Source organism: Scyliorhinus torazame, unplaced genomic scaffold (assembly GCF_047496885.1).
Source record: "Scyliorhinus torazame isolate Kashiwa2021f unplaced genomic scaffold, sScyTor2.1 scaffold_1525, whole genome shotgun sequence".
In the NCBI taxonomy this organism is placed as follows: Eukaryota; Metazoa; Chordata; class Chondrichthyes; order Carcharhiniformes; family Scyliorhinidae; genus Scyliorhinus; species Scyliorhinus torazame.
The window spans coordinates 3033-22832 of NW_027309252.1; the positions used below are offsets into that span (position 1 = coordinate 3033).

Genomic DNA, 19800 nt, shown 5'->3' on the forward strand with positions numbered 1-19800 from the left:
CAAGCCCACAATCTCTACTATCTAGAAGGGCAGCAGCAGCAGGTGCATGGGAACATTACCACCTGCAAGCATAGCTCCAAACCACACACCATCCTGATCATGACTTGGAACTTCGTCATTCCTTCATTGTTGCTGGGTCAAGTTCCTGGAGCGCTCTCCCTAACAGCACTGTGGGTGTACCTACACTTTAAGGACTGCAGCGGTTCAAGAAGGCAGCTCACCACCACCTTATGAAGTGCAACTAAGGATGAGCAATATTTGCAGGCCTAGCCAGCGACGCCCACATCCTGTAAACCAACATGGACTTACTTCCACTTCATTCAAGGATATTTTCCTTTTGTGTTTCCTTTTTAAGGAAAAGTTACTTTCAATGCTTGCTGCAACTCTTCCCTGCTCTGCTCATTAACTCTTCCTTTGATTGAAAGGTTCACCATATTCTTATGTTTAATTTCCTCACATTCATCAATAACGTTTATGTTAACTATCAATTTATACTGAATTTAAATATCAACTCAAAGCAGGAAGATTTTTTTTTTAAATGGTTGTGCTGTATCACCAATTCTCTTCACCCTCCTTCAGGTGGGATGGTTAATCTATAGGGGTTGAATGTTTCCACACGTAATAACGCTACTTGCTCAGTTGCAAACAGGTGTCTATTTTTTCCCTCACTGCATAAAGAGAAGTCTTACAACACCAGGTTAAAGTCCAACAGGTTTGTTTCAAACACTAGCTTTCGGAGCACTGCTCCTTCCGAGGAGCTGCGCTCCGAAAGCTAGTGTTTGAAACAAACCTGTTGGACTTTAACCTGGCGTTGTAAGACTTCTTACTGTGCGCACCCCAGTCCAACGCCAGCATCTCCACATCATGCATAAAGAGACTTAGCTGAGAATGAATTTCGCTCGTCTGGGGATGTAATTATAAATATACTAAATTAGAACTTGACGAAGGGTCTGTGAACTCCTGGGTCCATGTAACTTTACATTCACATTCAATGAAAGTGCAATATTCCCTAACTGGCAGGCAGCAAGTGAATTAATTATTTTCAATTCCAGCTGGTACTATGTGGAAAACTCAGGTAGATTTAATCGTGCCAAGACAAATATTGGCCGAGAAGAATTTACAATCCTCTTCAAATATGTACCAAAAATAACACTTTTGGTAAATAATTTATAACTAAATACTTTAAACATTGTTTAATATACCATAAGATGCCTTCCTTGATTTACATACAACCTTTTATTACCAGAAATGAGGGCCAGGATTTTCCAGCCCTTCACACTGGTGGGATCTACCAGTCCCGCTGATGTGAACAGAGATTCCCATGTCTTGCTGGCCCTGCCATGGGGGCTGGGAAATGTGGATATTTCAAACACAGTCCTGTTTGGGTGGTTTCTTTGCCTTTGATCCCATGAAAGTAGGGAATGACGGGCAGCACGGTGGCGCAGTGGGTGAGCCCTGCTGCCTCACGGCGCCGAGGTCCCAGGTTCGATCCCGGCTCTGGGTCACTGTCCGTGTGGAGTTTGCACATTCTCTCGGTGTTTGCGTGGGTTTCACCCCCACATCTCAAAGATGTGCAGGCTAGGTGGATTGACCACGCTAAATTGCCCCTTAATTGGAAAAAATTAATTGGGTACTCTAAATTTATAAAAGAAAAGTAGGGAATGAATTAAGTTTCTTCTCGCCACTCTGCTTTTCTTACTGAACAGTTGAGGTGCAACCCTTCTCCCAGGCCTCTGATCAAACTAATCATTACCTGTCCACTAATCATGTTAGCAGGTCACAGATAAACTTCCTCCTTATTGGGGAATATAAAGGAGGGATGGGGGAAGTGTCCACTAGATTACTAATTAAAAACAGGTGGTGTTTAGGTTGACAATCAGGAAGAGAATAGAGGAGGAAGACCTTCTGCAATTTAGCGTGTCCAATCGACTTACCGTGCACATCTTTGGGTTGTGGGGGCGAAACCCACGGGAGAATGTGCAAACTCCACACGGACAGTGACCCAGAGCCGGGATTGAACCTGGGACTTCAGCGCCGTGAGGCAGCAGTGCTAACCACTGCATCACCTTGCTGCCCGTTTTTGGCCAAGGTCGAACGTCAGATCAAGCCAAGATGAGGTGTACTGACTATCTTGTCAGCTTGGATCTTATTTGTGTCTCTTGTGGAGGCCATGAATTGGATTCAATTTGTATTGGTTTTTGGAGCAAGCAATGAGATGGATTAAGGGCTTGCCCTGTCCACTCAGTGCATTGGCTTTGTAACTTTAAGGATGGGATAAAAAAATAAATGACTGCCAAAATCTTCTTCTGTCCCCATTACTGCCTGCGCCATTGTGCAAAAACAGCAGCGACAGGATAGGGTTCAGCACTCCAGCTGGTTTTCCTCCATTCTCATGTTGCCAATGGTGTTGCTGATGGAAGTAAGAGCAATAAAAAAAAAAGAGGGCATATTCTGACGGTGAAGGGGTTAACACTGCTGCCTCACAACGCCAAGGCCCTGGTGCGATCCTGGCCCCCAGGTCACAGTCCGTGTGGAGTTTGTACATTCTCCCCATGTCTGCGTGGGTCTCACCCCCACAATCCAAAAGATGTGCAGGGTAGGTGGATTGGCCACGCTAGGTTGGGGAAAAAAAGAAATGGGCACTTTAAATTTTAAAAAAGTCACAGCAGGTTCAGACAAGTGGGAAGAAATCCCACCCAAAATTACTTCTGCCTATCAAAGAAAACATTGCACCCTCACACGGCCCCATCACCTTCGCAAAATGATGAAAATATACTTAATTTCCATATGTTAAATCAAATATGATGAACATTTAAATTGTTAGATTTTTCAATTTAATGCAAGATTATGTATTTAAAGATGAAAAGTTTCTACAGTATACCCATTACTAGAGTATGTCAACAACAACTATAACCAATAATGGCTCCTCGCTCCCCTTCAAAACAGGAATATCATCTTTTTTCAGATTAGGAAGAAAAGTGAGTGAGTATGTTCTTACTGGCTCTGGTGACTTCGGCGAGGGTAATAAGATAGACAATATGCAGATAATCTGGAAAATTGCCCCTAGGAACAAGCCATAGCGTAGAACGTTGTCAAAAAAGGTCGGTTCTGGTATTTCTGGAGGTGACAGATCAAACTCTGTAGCCATTCTTCTGCTGTAGTTGCTGAATTAACACAAGTGTCTTTCTGGAAGCCGTTTATAGTTGTCTAATATTTTAGTTTTATTCTGCCACGTTACGTACCTAAGTGAGAAAAAGCATAGTCAACGATAAATGGTTAATGAATGTGATCTAATATTTATAAAAGCCATAATCCATCAGTGTTCATTTAAAATTCAATGTTTCAAAATATACTGTTCTCAGTTGATGCATGCATTTTCCAACTGGGATCGCTGGACTTCAATAAAGCTCAGTCAATTGTTTTCTGTCCGTTGGCAGATTTCACTTTTACTGACTCAATGTGTGTTGTAACGTTAATTAAAAAAAACATTTTGCAATAACTTTGAATCAACATGTAAAGTCACCATAGTCCCAGATGACCATAGGCTGCTTTCCCGTTGGAGAGGAAGAACTGACTGGTGGTGATCACACCTCAGGCGAGGGGGTAAGATTGCAAAGATGGGGCCTTCTTGAATAACCTCAGCTGGTATGGGAATTGAACCCGTGCTGCTGGCCTCGCTCTGCATCACAAACCAGCTGTCTAGCCAACTGAGCTAAACCAGCCCCCAAATGTTAGAATAGGAACATATGGGAACGCATAAATATTTTCAAGGGTTCCGAGAGAGGGGCGGGGGGGGGGGGGGGGGGGGTGAGAAAGAGAGAGAGAGACCCACTGTGCCAGATTTCTGGTTCAGAATGCCAGCGGGATGCTCGTTTCGCTGGCTGGTCAATGGGGGTTTTCCATTGTGGAGCAGCCCCACACCGTTGGGAAACTCCTGGGCTGCCGGCAAAACGGAACATCTTGACGCCGGAGAATCCAGCCCAGAGAGAGAAAGTGTGCTGGCATTTACAATAGAAAGTGTTGAAAACCAATATTAATTTCAAGATTTCTTTCTTGTATACTTTATAGGCAATTTTACAACCGGTCTTTTCAAATTGACAAAATAAAAGGCATAGATAGTTCACATCCATGTCTGAATAGACAGTCCTGCTGGATGACACTCCAATTCACAAAAGTCACTCACCCTGTTTACTCAGGAATCCGAAAGAGCAATAAACATTTTATTTGATTCAGACAGAAAACTCCAATACAACAATTTTCCCCTGAAAATTGGAAATTCTACATCCATTTGGACATATTTTAAAAAATCACAGGACGCGGACACCACTGGCAAGGCCAGATTTTATACCCTATGCCCAATTACATTTATGATATGACTGAATGGCTTGCTTAATCATTTCAGAGGTACTGGACAGAGTGGAAGATAAATTATCAAGGGCATTGCTGTAGGTCTGGAATCACATGTAGAGCAGATCGGGTAATGGTGGCAGATTTCCTTCCTTAATGACATTGGTAGATCTGGAGGTTTTGAAAAAAAAAACAATCCATAGTTTTACGGTCATTATTACTAAACTAGTTTTTTTTAAATTCCAGATTTACTTAATGAACTGAATTTAAATTCCCCAGCTGGCATGATGAGTTTTAAATTCAGGTCTCGAGATCATTACCCTGGCTTCTGGATTACAGTTCCAGTAATATAACCACTGTGCCACCCATTACTATCCCTGTGAAGACCGTAAAAGAGATATGAAATTCCCAGTGACCAACACAAAGGAATCCCACAAAAAATTTTCAAATCTTAAGACTTTTACTGTGACAAACAAGCTAAATCAACATCAACTAAACATTACTTGTTGAACAACTAATACACTAAAGCACAAAATGTATTTTCCTCATCAACAATGAATACAGCTGAGAAACATATACATTTATACATTGCACTGCACCATCAGTGGGAAGGTGTACAAGTTTGTACAAGTCCCAAAGCCCTCCTGGGATTTCTTCTCCAGACCCCATCAGGGTGAATCTTCACAACTTTCTGAGCATAATCAAATGACCTTCTGGTAGCAAGACAACCACTGGTGACGACTCCTTGGTTTTTTACTTTCCACCAGCTCTGTATCATCAGAGTGAAACTGGTGAACTCAAAAAAGTCCTTTTCTTCAGCCTTGTATAGCAACACCCCAAATCTTTCTGTCGACTGACTCAAAGTATGGAATTAAGGGCAGTCGTTCTCTTTAGTGGTCGGCATAACAATCAGAGATCTTCTGTCGGCACTTGAATGGATTGTAGGTTAAGCACTGTGATCAGCTAATTTCAGTCTAATATTCAGCAAACTGTTGGATTATAGACCTGTGGCCATTTTAACCCAGGAGCACAAGTTTTCCTTTATTTTGCACGTGCACGTTTCTTCACTGGTGTTTGTTTCCTTTTTTTCAGATTTAGTCTCAAAGCAATTTTTTTTAAAAATTCAATCGCCTAGCTGGACCAACATTTATTGCCCATCCTTAACCAGCCTTGAATGGAGTGGCTTGCTAGGCGATTTCGGAGGGCATTTTAAGAGTCAACCACATTGCTGGGTTTCTGGAGTCACGTGTAGACCAGACCAGGTGTGGATGGAAGATTACTTCCCGAAAAGGGCACTAGTGAATGAGGTGGTTTTTATGCCAATCAACAATGACTTCATGGTCATCATTAGACTTTTAATCCCTGTTACTTATCGGCATCTGCCATGGTGGGATTCAAACCCAGGTCCCCAGAGAAGTACCCTGGGACTCTGGAATACTAGTCCAGTGACAATACCACTACATCATCGCCTCCCCTGATGTAGAATAATCAGTTGTAATAACCCTACAAAAGATTCTCACACTGGTATTACCTAGAGCCTGGACTTATCGGGTAGCACATTATTAAGATGGGCATTTCAGTTGAAGTCATGAAAACAGTGCAGTGGCAGAGAAATTGCTTAGAGATAACTGAAACCAGCACTTGAGGAAGATAATTTCCGCACAAACAGTTTAAAGGAGAATGGTCTAGTGGCACTTGCAAAATTGAATACCCTCGTCAATGTCACATCAGTCTTGCTCACCAACATGGAAGAGGATCATTGCTTCTAGCGGACATGAAATTAAACAATAAAAAAAGTGTTCAGTTTAATTTATTGAATTCCCAATTTACATTTTGATTTCAGAAGCTTACAAGTACGAATATTATAAACTGGTCATCGTGTACCTTGTCTCAAGTCATTTATTTTGTAACCAAATCCAAATACAGTTGTGTATAAATGATACCGCTCCTCTCTTTTTTTGATGCCAGCAGTGGATAAGCCAAATAAGTCACCATAGGAGGACTTGCAAAGATTAAATTTGCCGTTGGGAATTCTTTCAGAAAAATTATTAAATTAATATAAAAGTGGACGATGCTGCACTTTTTTGCAAAGGTTTTGATTAAATTGTCCTTGAGGGAACTGCGACTGTTCCAAGAGCTGAGAAGCAGCAGATGATCAGATTTATCCGCCAAGTCATTATGCAACTATTGCAAAGCAATAGAAAGTTCAAATTGGCAATGGTGTATTATTTGTATTCCTTGCACGATATGATCTGTCTGACACACTGCTTTTCATTTGCAAATTGGGATTACTTGCAAGCCTATAGACTAAAGAACATAAAAACCAAAAGAGCAGAATGAACAGTTCCCATCCAGGTGTCACATCATCTCTCTTAAAATACAATAACCTGAAGTGACACAGAAAGGAGAACATTGTGTATCAAAAGTGGAACCAAGTGCTAATGAAAAAAAGGAAATAATGGCTGGCTGAAATGGGTTAGAGCTAAAGACATACAATAAAGAATGATGCGGTGACGGAGAATGCACCCCAAGTTGAAAATGGTTTTTAACATTGGAGAAACTGGAAAGATTTCTCAAACAAAAATGAAAGGTGTGACTGTGTACACTGCTTTGTATGGAAGTTAAAACTCAACATATTTGAAACATTCCCTTTCATTAGCTGCTGCATTCAAACTTTAATTAGTTCTATTACTTAAATATTCAAGAAAAGCAAAATGTAAGGAAAGGCAAAATGCTGGGAAATGCAACTGCTTTTTAATGCTAGGAAATGCAACTGCTGTTCCAAACAGTTTAGTGTCAAACTAAAGTAGTGCCAGAGCGACTGCTTGCAGGACGGAATCTCATTTTGCTTTGGTCCGGAGTCAGATCAGCCCCGAACAATTCAGGGGTTTGTGTGAAACAGAAACACTAAAATGATCAAGGACATGTACCCAAATGCTTGGCCATAGTGTCACCATTGGTAAACAGACACAACCACTGGACATAAATCTTTTTCATGTCCATGGATAAATCTAGTTCTCAGCCTGACCATTCAGTCCTGTATTACTTACTGGTCAGCATGGACATCATCAGAATAGGTCTGGAAGGGGTCGATTTGCAGGGCTGAAGGAGCTGGAAGCGAAGTATGGGCTGAAGCAGGGGGAAATGTTTAGATACATGCAGGTTCGAGATTTTGCCAGAAAGGAGATACAGAGCTTCCCCGGGGAGCCGGCCTCCACATTGCTGGAGGAGGTGCTGACGACAGGGGGACTGGAGATGGGGTAGTGTCTGCGGTTTACGGAGCTATTTTGGAAGAGGAGAAGGCACCACTGGAAGGGATCAAAGCAAAGTGGGAGGAAGAGTTGGGAGAGGATATGGAGGAGAGGTTCTGGTGTGAGATGCTCTGGAGAGTGAATGCCTCCACCTCGTGCGCGACGTTGGGGCTGATACAGCTGAAGGTGGTATACAGGCATACATGAGAGTGAGGATGAGCCGATTCTTTGAGGGAGTGGGAGATGTGCGTGTACTTAGCGGGGCAGGGCCCGCTAATCACGTTCATATGTTTTGGTCCTGTCCAAAGCTAGAGGATTACTGGAAGGAGGTTTTTAGGGTAATTTTTAAAGTGGTGCACGTGAAACTGGACCCGGGCCCCCGGGAGGCCATATTCGGGGTGTCGGACCAGCCAGGGTTGGAAACGGGAGCGGAGGCAGATGTTGTAGCCTTCGCCTCGTTGATCGCCCGAAGGCGGATCCTGTTAGGGTGGAGAGCAATCTCTCCAGCCTGTGCCCTGGCGTGGGGGGGGGTTTCTACAATTCATGGGCATTATTCATTATGCACTTTCAAGAACTGGATAACATCGAACATTAGTTGGGGGCGGGGGGGGGGGAGGTGTTAATGGTGACTATGGGTGATTCCTGATTCCTTTTTGTCATGTGTTTATGTTAACATGCGGGCTAATGTTTGGGGTTTGATGGGAGGGTGGGATCGTTGTTATTGATATGGGGATTGACATATTTGTTACTGATTATTGTTTATTGTTGGTGGGTGTAAATATGGGAGAAAATGTGAAAAAGGAGAATACAAAATATTTTTTTAAAAATAGAATAGGTCTGGAACCTGCAGAACTAAAGCTGCAATGAGGAAGCCCAACCCATGTCTTATAGCAGTGGGAGCCCAACTACATGTAGAAAGATTTCACATATATCCATTGGTTGTGAAAAATTGGTTTTGGAGACAACACAGTTCCCATGCTATGTACCATAGAGATAAAGTACATGTCTGATCAGATAATTGCACCAAAGGCACCTGTTTTGAAACAACTAGATTTCATTCAAGCTTCGCTCAGGTGGTCCAGAAGACAGCAGGAGCCATACATGTGCTTCAAAACAAAAGAACTCTTCCGTGTGCAGGGGCTGGTTCAGCACACTGGGCTAAATCGCTGGCTTTGAAAGCAGACCAAGGCAGGCCAGCAGCACGGTTCAATTCCCGTACCAGCCTCCACGAACAAGCGCAGAATGTGGCGACTAGGGGCTTTTCACAGTAACTTCATTGAAGCCTACTTGTGACAATAAGCGATTTTCATTTTTCATTTCAGTTACATTTTGAGAATCCATAACTAAGGACTGAGCACGGATTAGAAAGAGCCAACATGCTTTTGTAAAGGCTAGGTCATGTCTAAATAATCTCACTGAATTTTTTGAGGAGAAAAACTGAAATGGGAGAGAGAGGAATATCAATGGATGCAGTTTACTTGGACTTCCAAACTATATTTGACAAGGTTCTATATAGAAGAGACAAAAGCTAAAATTAAAGCTCATGGGTTTGAAAGCAATTTGTTTTAGCCTGGTTTAGGTTTTGACTAAACTGTGGAAGATAACAAATCAATAAACATGCAGCCAAATTGGAAAGAAGTAGCAAGTAGTGTTCCACAAGAAACTATGTTGAGGGATCAACTATTCACTATACTAGAAATGATTTATATAACAAAATACAGAACCAAATATTCTATTTGACAATGACACAGAGGATGGTGTCACCGTAAATCTATGCTATCTATAAATCTATCTCTAAAATACTTTCATAAATTAAGGTGGGCAAAACTGTGGCAGGAGGATTGCAACACAAACAAGTGTGAAGTCATTCATTTTGGATCAAAGAAAGGACAGACCTGAATACAATTTGAATGGTGGAACCGCGGATTTTCAAAGGGATCCATCTGCACAGGTCATGAAAATGCAGTCGACAGGTTCAAAAATATAATCAAAAAGGTTAAAGGAATGCAATCTTTATGAGAGAAAGGGAAAATTTGCCACAGCTCCCAAAAGCCCCTGGAAGTAATGTACACATTTCTAGGAAAGGACTTTTGGCCCTGGAAGGATGGTAGCACAGATTCACTTAAACAGTAACAACGCTCCAAGGGTTAGATTACGTGGAGAACTTGCATTAACTAGGCTTGTATTTCTCAAATGTGGAAGGATAAGGGGGTGATCTAGCTGAGGTTTTAAGGAGTTTGAAAAAATTCAAAGGTCTGATGGATATAAACTTGGAGGGAGCCTGCATAAAACATAACCAGGTCATTCAGGAGAAATTAGGAAACCTTCCTTCACAAACGGTGTCAACCTCTCTCCTGTAAAAAACAGTATATGCTATTAATTTTTAAAAATAAATTTAACGTGCCCAATTCTTTTTTTTTCCAACTAAGGGCCAATTTAGTGCGGCCAATCCACCTAACCTGCACATCTTTGGGTTGTGGGGATGAGACCCACGCAGACACAGGGAGAATGTGCAAACTCCACATAGATAGTAACCCGGATCCTTGGCGCAGTGAGGCAGCAGTGCTAACCACTGCACCGCCGTGCCGCCCAGTATATACTATTAATAATTAACTCTGCCACTGAAGCTGGGCAGAGGTAATGATTCCGCACCTGTGAGACTACAAATAATGCATCAAAAACCCATATGCAGATTTCAACAAATTTTGATTCATAGGTAGGGCATAGTCCAAGGACAAAATATTCATTATTGGCAAAGCTGTGGATACAAACCTTGATTTTGTTTTGTAGACAGGATCCTTTAACATTGGGAGACAGGCCAAATGCACTTTATTTTTTTAAAAAAAGAATGGTGTGGACAGTTTTATCTCGAACACTGTTGATTTAGAATTTTGCTAATTCTGTTACTGTGGTACAATTTTTCACTCAGCTTTCAAATTGAGAGCAGAGTTTTCAGAGCAAGTTATTGGATGTGTAGTAGCCTGAAGCCTCCTCGGTGAAATGAAGCAAGATTTCTTTTTTCAGCTTTTCAAGTTTCAGAGCATCAATAATACATCTGGACTAGCGGAGAACCCATGATTGCAAATTCTACTGGCAGGTTTTAGGGGACAAAAGATCAGATGGAAGTATACAAATGTTATGATAGTTTACTGTTGAGTTAGCACCATGTGGCAGAAGTATGTGCTCTACTAACCACCATCCTCCCTTGTTTTAAACTTGAAATCGATAGATTATTGCTAAAGGTATATGGAGCCAAGGCAGGTGGATAAAGATAAGATCAGCCGTGATCTCACTGAATGACAGACAGGCTTAAGAGGTAGAAAAGCCTACTCCCATTCCTGTAAGTATCTAGGTAGTGCAAAAGCAAAGTAGTAGGAACCTGCCCTCTTCACTTTGCTCTGGAATAATGTCTAAATTACAACTTCCACCAGTGTGTCTGCAGTGATGATAAAGGTACACTGAATATGATTTGAGGTGGATAGGCTGGAATCATATAGAACAATACAGGGTACATCTATTAACAATTAGTTACGTTCAGAAAGAAGCAAAGAATCCTGAAACATATTTGGACAATAAGTGCACACCTTTCTGGATTCAATCCTAACAGTGCTTCTTTTCTACCTTGCATAGGTAAAACAAAAATCATGATCACAAAATACATTCCCCTCACCTCTTCTCCAATACTATTATATAATTATGTTACTACCTCCAATGCTTATAGCTGCCTGCCTGCTTCATCCTTGTCCTTCAACTATCAACACCAGACATACAAGTGTCCAATCTGCAATCCCCAAACACTTTAATCTGGGAGCAAAGCCCAGGCAACTTAATCCTCTCCATGTTTTTATTTCTTATTTGTCCTGTTTGAATATGATGGGCATAGCAGTTTGTTGGTATTTTATTTGTGGATAAATCCTAATGTTAATATAAGCAATTTAAGATACATGCCAATTAAAGGAATGAAAAAGTTGCTTACAGCAAAGACAGCTATTTGGATATATATATATATATATGTCATCGCACAGTAGTTAGCACTGTTGCTTCACAGCACCAGGGACCCGGGTTTGATTCCCGACATGGGTCAGTGTCTGTGTGGAGTCTGCACGTTCTCTCCGTGTCTGTGTGGATTTTCTCCGGGTGCTCCGGTTTCCTCCCATATGTCCCAAAAGACGTGCCTATTGGGTGAATTGGACAATCTGAATTCTCCCTCTGTGTACCTGAACAGAGTGTGGCGGCTAGGGGATTTTCACAGTAACTTATTGCAGTGTTAATGTAAGCCTACTTGTGACACTAATAAAGAATATTATTATTTGCATAAAGACATCTCTCTGAACACCCCCCATCTCATTCTTAATGACAATTTTAAATTGATGACCCTTCACTCCCCAATCACAATAACCTTTCCCTACTGAATCACAGCCCTTCATAATTATTCAGAGTAGGTTTTTGCAATCCACACTACAAATAATCTCAGTATCTCAAACCTTCTCCAAACTGTACTTCACCATTTATAGCATTATTATAGAATCAATGCCCCTTATGGCCTTCCAGCGCTCAAACCCAGACACACAATCCAGCCTCTTTACTGGAGCTTCGACCTTCCCTTTGAAACGTGAAGTTAAACTTTGTAACCAGACAAAACCCTGGGTTTCTTTGCAGTATCCATTTAAAAGAAAGCCCCGAACGGTAGCATACAGCCCCCATTCGAGCCTTTAAGCCGCGGCACACTCCTGTTTAAACTCTAACAAAGTAGCCACACTCTGGCAACAATGTGGCGCCGCTTCAGCTGCTGTCGCTCTCCCGGCCACAGAGCTCCAGCTTATTGGAAAGAAAGGCGCGGAGTACAGAGCAAGGACACAGAAAGGGACTGGGAGCTCTCCTCTTGCCGCAAGTCTACAGCTGCTGCTGCCGCCGCCTTCAGGGTTCACTTCTCACAGGCCTTTTCCACTCACCATCCGCTCTCCACATTCCCCAGGAAGCTGCGTTTCATTCAACCCCCTTTGACAGCCGGAAGTCCCGCCCTCACACCCTCCCTCAGGACAACTCAGCTCCACACACTGTCCACTATTTCAATCCCCGGAGTTCCTTACAATCATTAGGGCAGAGAAGGAGGCCATTGGGCCCACTGACTCTGTGCTGGTCTAAACTTCCCAGATCCTAATCCGCAGTCCTGTTGGTCTTAATCCGTCAAGTGCCTTTCTAATTATTTTTAAAAATGTGATGAGAGTGGGATTCTCCGGCCTCGTTACGCTCGAATGAAATGAGGCCGGTGAATAGCGGGAGAGGCCGAAAACAAGATTCGTGCCAGGCGTCAAACAGTTTGCAATGCAACCAGCCCACTCCCTTAGGCGAGATCGGGTACTTGCTGTCGCGTGATGAGAAACTAGTTATCACCACTTAAGCCCTATTTCCGTACAATTAACGGGAGCCGCACCTTCTTCACTGGCCTCCTGTCATTCAGCAAGTGGTCACACTGGCACCGATTAGTACTCCTTTTGAAAAACGTGAACCTGGTGGAAGGGCTTCTGGGGCATGGGAAGTCGGCAGTCGGGCATCCCCGGCTTCTTCGAGGACCACCCCAGGATGGGTAGCTGGTTCTTGGGGGATAAGGAGTACCTGCTGAGGACCTAGCTAATGACGCCAGTACCGAGGCCGGAGACTTAGTCTAGTTAACGGGAGTGAAGTGGGGGATAGATCTGTTGGGGGGCGGGGGGGGGGTTTCTTTCTCTTTTTCTCTGTTAGGGATGACAGAAGCTGATGGACGGAGTTAGAACATAGAACATAGAACAATACAGCGCAGTACAGGCCCTTCGGCCCACGATGTTGCACCGAAACAAAAGCCATCTAACCTACACTATGCCATTATCATCCATATGTTTATCCAATAAACTTTTAAATGCCCTCAATGTTGGCGAGTTCACCACTGTAGCAGGTAGGGCATTCCACGGCCTCACTACTCTTTGCGTAAAGAACCTACCCCTGACCTCTGTCCTATATCTATTACCCCTCAGTTTAAGGCTATGTCCCCTCGTGCTAGCCATTTCCATCCGCGGGAGAAGGCTCTCACTGTCCACCCTATCTAACCCTCTGATCATTTTGTATGCCTCTATTAAGTCTCCTCTTAACCTTCTTCTCTCTAACGAAAACAACCTCAAGTCCATCAGCCTTTCCTCATAAGATTTTCCCTCCATACCAGGCAACATCCTGGTAAATCTCCTCTGCACCCGTTCCAAAGCCTCCACGTCCTTCCTATAATGCGGTGACCAGAACTGTACGCAATACTCCAAATGCGGCCGTACCAGAGTTCTGAACAGCTGCAACATGACCTCCTGACTCCGGAACTCAATCCCTCTACCAATAAAGGCCAACACTCCATAGGCCTTCTTCACCACCCTATCAACCTGGGTGGCAACTTTCAGGGATCTATGTATATGGACACCTAGATCCCTCTGCTCATCCACACTTTCAAGAACTTTTCCATTAGCCAAATATTCCACATTCCTGTTTTTCCTTCCAAAGTGAATCACCTCACACTTCTCTACATTAAACTCCATTTGCCACCTCTCAGCCCAGCACTGCAGCTTATCTATATCCCTCTGTAACCTGCTACTTCCTTCCACACTATCGACAACACCACCGACTTTAGTATCGTCTGCAAATTTACTCACCCACCCTTCTGCGCCTTCCTCTAGGTCATTGATAAAAATGACAAACAGCAACGGCCCCAGAACAGATCCTTGTGGTACTCCACTTGTAACTGAACTCCATTCTGAACATTTCCCATCAACCACCACCCTCTGTCTTCTTTCAGCTAGCCAATTTCTGATCCACATCTCTAAATCACCCTCAATCCCCAGCCTCCGTATTTTCTGCAATAGCCTACCGTGGGGAACCTTATCAAACGCTTTGCTGAAATCCATATACACCACATCAACTGCTCTACCCTCGTCTACCTATTCAGTCACCTTCTCAAAGAACTCGATAAGGTTTGTGAGGCATGACCTACCCTTCACAAAGCCATGCTGACTATCCCTGATCATATTATTCCTATCTAGATGATTATAAATCTTGTCTCTTATAATACCCTCCAAGACTTTACCCACTACAGACGTGAGGCTCACCGGTCTATAGTTGCCGGGGTTGTCTCTGCTCCCCTTTTTGAACAAAGGGACCACATTTGCTATCCTCCAGTCCTCTGGCACTATTCCTGTATCCAACGATGACATAAAAATCAAAGCCAATGGTCCAGCAATCTCTTCCCTGGCCTCCCAGAGAATCCAAGGATAAATCCCATCAGGTCCCGGGGACTTATCTATTTTCAGCCTGTCCAGAATTGCCAACACCTCTTCCCTACGTACCTCAATGCCATCTAATCTATTTACCTGGAGCTCAGCATTCTCCTCCACAACATTATCTTTTTCCTGAGTGAATACTGATGAAAAATATTCATTTAGTATCTCGCCTATCTCTTCAGACTCTACACACATCTTCCCATCCCTGTCCTTGACTGGTCCTACTCTGTCCCTAGTCATTTGTTTATTCCTGACATACCTATAGAAAGCTTTTGGGTTTTCCTTGATCCTTCCTGCCAAATACTTCTCATGTCCCCTCCTTGCTCGTCTTAGCTCTCTCTTTAGATCCTTCCTCGCTACCTTGTAACTATCCATCGCCCCAACTGAAACTTCACACCTCATCTTCACATAGGCCTCCTTCTTCCTCTTAACAAGAGATTCCACTTCTTTGGTAAACCACGGTTCCCTCACTCGGCACCTTCCTCCCTGCCTGACCGGTACATACTTATCAAGAACACGCAGTAGCTGATCCTTGAACAAGCTCCACTTATCCAGTGTGTCCAACACTTGCAGCCTACTTCTCCACCTTATCCCCCCCAAGTCACGTCTAATGGCATCATAATTTCCCTTCCCCCAGCTATAACTCTTGCCCTGCGGTGTATACTTATCCCTTTCCATCCTTAACGTAAACGTCACCGAATTGTGGTCACTGTCCCCAAAGTGCTCACCTACCTCCAAATCCAAGCCTGGTTCATTACCCAAAACCAAATCCAATGTGGCCTCGCCTCTTGTTGGCCTGTCAACAAACTGTGTCAGGAAACCCTCCTGCACACACTGTACAAAAAACGACCCATCTAATGTACTCGAACTATATCTTTTCCAGTCAATATTTGGAAAGTTAAAGTCTCCCATAATAACTACCCTATTACTTTCGCTCTTATCCAGGATCATCCTCGCCATCCTTTCCTCTACATCCCTAGAACTATTTGGAGGCCTATAGAAAACTCCCAACAGGGTGACCTCTCCTTTCCTGTTTCTAACCTCAGCCCATACTACCTCGGAAGATGAGTCCCCATCTAGCATCCTCTCCGCCACCGTAATACTGCTCTTGACTAGCAGCGCCACACCTCCCCCTCTTTTGCCTCCTTCTCTGAGCTTACTAAAACACCTAAACCCCGGAACCTGCAACATCCATTCCTGTCCCTGCTCTATCCATGTCTCCGAAATGGCCACAACATCGAAGTCCCAGGTACCAACCCATGCTGCCAGTTCCCCTACCTTATTTCGTATACCCCTTGCATTGAAGTAGACACACTTCAAACCACCTACCTGAACACTGGCCCCCTCCTGCGACGTCAAATCTGAGCTCCTGACCTCTATACTCTCATTCTCCCTTACCCTAAAACTACAATCCAGGTTCCCATGCCCCTGCTGCATTAGTTGGTGTGGCGCAGTTGCTTAAGGGGGGATAGCAGCGAATATCTTGGGGAAGCCCTAGGAGGGCTCAGGGCATGGTCCTTGGGGAGCTGGTTAATCATAGAATCATAGAATTTACAGTGCAGAGGAGGCCATTCGGCCTATCGAGTCTGCACCGGCTCTTGGAAAGAGCACCCTACTTAAGACCACGCCTCCACCCTATCCCAGTAACCCCACCTACCCTTTTTGGACACTAAGGCAATTTATCATGGCCAAGCCACCTCACCTGCACATCTTTGAGCTTTGGGAGGAAATCGGAGCTCCCGGAGGAAACCCACGCAGACTTGGGGAGAACGTGCAGACTCCGCACAGACCGTGACCCAAGCCGGGAATGGAACCTGGGACCCTGGAGCTGTGAAGCAACTGTGCTAACCACCACTATGCTGCTATGCTGCACATTCGTTAAAGCGGAGATATGGCTGACTCCTCCCCCTCGACCCGGCTGATTTCATGGAATGTTCGGAGATTTAATGGGCTGGTTAAGAGGTTGCATGCGTTTGAGAAGTTTGAAGGTCGAAGTAGTGTTTTTTCAAGAGACTCATTTGAAGGTGGTGGATCAGTCGAGGCTGAGGAAGGGATGGATGGTACAGGTGTTTCATTCGGGGCTGGATATGAAGAAGAGGGGTTGGCAGTGCTGGTTAATACGAGGGTGTATTTTGCGGTGGGGAGCATAGTGGTGGACTCTGGGGGTAGTAGAAGTGTGATGGTGAGCGGGAGGTTCGAGTGGTGCTAGTGAACATTTATGCCCCAAATTGGGACGATGTGGAATTTATGAGGCAAGTCCTGGCAAAGATTCCGGACCTGGACACGCACCGGCTGATCATGGGGCGGGGTTTTAATATGATGCTGGATCCTAGGCTGGACAGGTCATGCCCCAGATCGATGAGGGTGTTGGCAATGGCAAAGAAGTTGTTGGGATTTATGGAGTGAATTGGGTGGTGGACCCATTGTGGTTTGAGAGGCCGAGGGCAAAGGAATTTTTGTTCTTTTTGCATGTCTACAGGGGGTATTCCCGGATTGATTTTTTTTGTCCTGGACAAGGCACTGTTAGCGGGGGTGGGTGGGACCGAGGATTCGGCGATCGTGGTACTGACCATGCGCCACACTAGGTGGACTTGCAGGTGGAGGGGGCGAGCCAGAGGCCGCAGTGAAGGGTGGATGTGGGGTTATTGGCTGATAAGGAGGTCTGTGAGAGGATAGGGGTAGCTATCCGGAACTATGTGGAGCATAATGAGGCGGGGAGTAGTTTCTTCAGCTGCGTTGTGAGAGGTGTTGAAGGCAGTGGTTAGAGGGGTGTTTATTTCGATTAGGACGCATAAAGTGAGGGCGGAGTGGGCAGAATGGCTGAGGCTGGTGGAGGCCATTCTGGCGGTGGACTTGAGATACTTGGCAGCTTTGGGAGGAGGCACCGCTGAAGGAAAGGTAGAGATTCCATATGGAGTTTGAGCTAGTATCGATGGGGGAGGTGGTGGGACAGGTGCGCAGGGCCAGGGGGGCAATGTATGAGTATGGGGAGAAGGTGAGTCGGGTGCTCGCGCATCAGCTGAGGAAGCAGGCGGCGAGGGAGATTGGGTGGATGTGGGTGGGGGGGGGGGTGCAGGAGGGGGGGGAACAGGCTGGTAAGGAGCCGGGGGGAGGTAAATGGGAGGTTTGAAGCAGTTTATTGAAAATAGTACAGTACAGAGCCCCTGGCAGGGGAATGAGGGCATGGTTTCTGAAAGGGCTGGAGTTCCCGAGGGTGTTTGAGGCGAGGGTCCAGGGGCTGGGGACCCCATTTGGACTCGGGGAGGTGACGGATTGTGTGGGGCGATGCAGTTGGGGAAGGCACCGGGCCTGGACAGGTTCCCAGCGGAGTTTTACAAGAGATTTGGATCTGAGCTAGGGCCCCTGTTGGTGGAGATGTACAATGAGTCAGTGGGGAGAGGTGAGCTTCCCCCCCCCCCCCACTCTCTGTCAGGCATCAATCTGGCTCATTTTAAAGAAAGACAAAGATCCGGAGCAGTGTGGGTTGTACCGCCTGATATCGTTGTTAAATGTGGGTGCAAAACTATTGGCGAAGGTGCTGGCGCTGTGGATAGAAAGTGTGCCTGGGGTGATAATGGCAATCCATACCGGGTTTGTGAAGGATGGTAGCTATCGGCCAATGTTCAGAGGCCACTCAATGTGACAATGATGCCCTCGACCAGCTGGGAGGTGGAGGTGGTTGTGTCTATAGATGCGAAGAAGGCCTTTGAGTGGCCATACTTATTCGAGATGCTGGGACGGTTTGGGTTTGGGCAGGGGTTTGTCGCCTAGGTGGGATTGTTGAATAGGGCTCCTAAGGCAACTGTGAACCAACAGTGTCAATTTGGAGTATTTTGGGTTGCACCGGGGGATGAAGCAGGGGTGCCCACTCTCTCCTTTGCTCTTTGCCCTAGCAATTGAACCATTGGCAATGGGGTGGTGGGGTGGGGGTGGGGGGATGGAGCACCGAGTCTCATTATACGCTGATGACCTCTAATTATATTGTAAACCCAATTGAAAGTTTCAAAAGGATTATGGGGATCTTGGGGGAGTTCAGTCTATTTTTGGGGTATAAGTGCAATATGGGGCAAAGTGAGGTATTCCCAAGGTATGCCCGGGGACAGGGGAGCAGTTAAAGGAGGTTGCCGTTTGGTTGGTAGGGGCAAGCTTTCATTATGTTGGGATACATGTGACACAGAGCTGGGCCCAGCTGCACAAGTTGAATTTGGCAATGTTGTTGGAGGGAATGAAGGAGGACTTTAGGAGGTGGGATATGTTGCCTTTGTCATTGGCTGGAAGGGTCCAGAAGCTAAAGATGATGGTGCTGCCAAAGTTTTTGTTTCAGAATCTCCCGATTTCTGTGCCCTAGTAGGGGGAATAAGATGATACCGGGGTTTGTGTGGGTGGGTAAGGTTTCCCAGACCAGGAGGGTTTTTCTGGAAAGGCGTAGGCCGGTGGGGGGGTGAGGGGGCTGGCGCTGCCAAATCTGCAGAAATATTATTGGACGGCGAACATAGTTGTGGTTCAGAAGTGGGCGGTGGAGGAGAGGTCGGTGTGGGGATGGGTGAAGGAGGTTTTGTGTAAAGGGACCAGTCTGAGGACGTTATTGTTGGTGCCTCGTCCATTCTCCCTGGTCAGGCATTCCACACGCCCGGTGGTGGTATCAGCGTTGAAGGTGTGGAAGCAATGTTAGCAGCACTGTAAGATGGAATGCATGACCCTGTGGGCGCCAATTTGTGGCAACCACAGGTTTGTTCCAGCGGGGCTGGATGCGAGATTTTGGGGGTGGGGGGTGTTAGGGATAGAGTATTTTCAGGACCTGTTTATGGGGGGTAATTTTGCAGAATTAGAGGAGCTGAAGGGGGGTGCTTGCTGCCGAAGGGGAATGGGTTCAGGTACCTGCAGGTGAGGGACTTCTTGAGGAAGGAGTT

At 45.1% G+C, this 19800-nt stretch overlaps 1 protein-coding gene across 1 annotated transcript; it reads right to left on the bottom strand.

Moving 5' to 3' along the window:
- Positions 1–2883: 2883 nt before the first annotated feature.
- manbal (mannosidase beta like) lies at positions 2884–12612 on the bottom strand. Its single transcript, XM_072494922.1, has 2 exons — positions 12551–12612; positions 2884–3242 (listed from the first exon to the last, which is right to left on the bottom strand). The coding sequence occupies exon 2, from the start codon at positions 3146–3148 to the stop codon at positions 2888–2890; it is 261 nt and encodes an 86-aa protein (XP_072351023.1). The 5' UTR covers positions 3149–3242; positions 12551–12612; the 3' UTR covers positions 2884–2887.
- Between the last annotated feature and the right edge of the window lie 7188 nt (positions 12613–19800).

Bases quoted from the DNA above. Each gene is read 5' to 3' on its own strand.
- manbal (XM_072494922.1), bottom strand. From the start codon at position 3,148: ATGGCTACAGAGTTTGATCTGTCACCTCCAGAAATACCAGAACCGACC.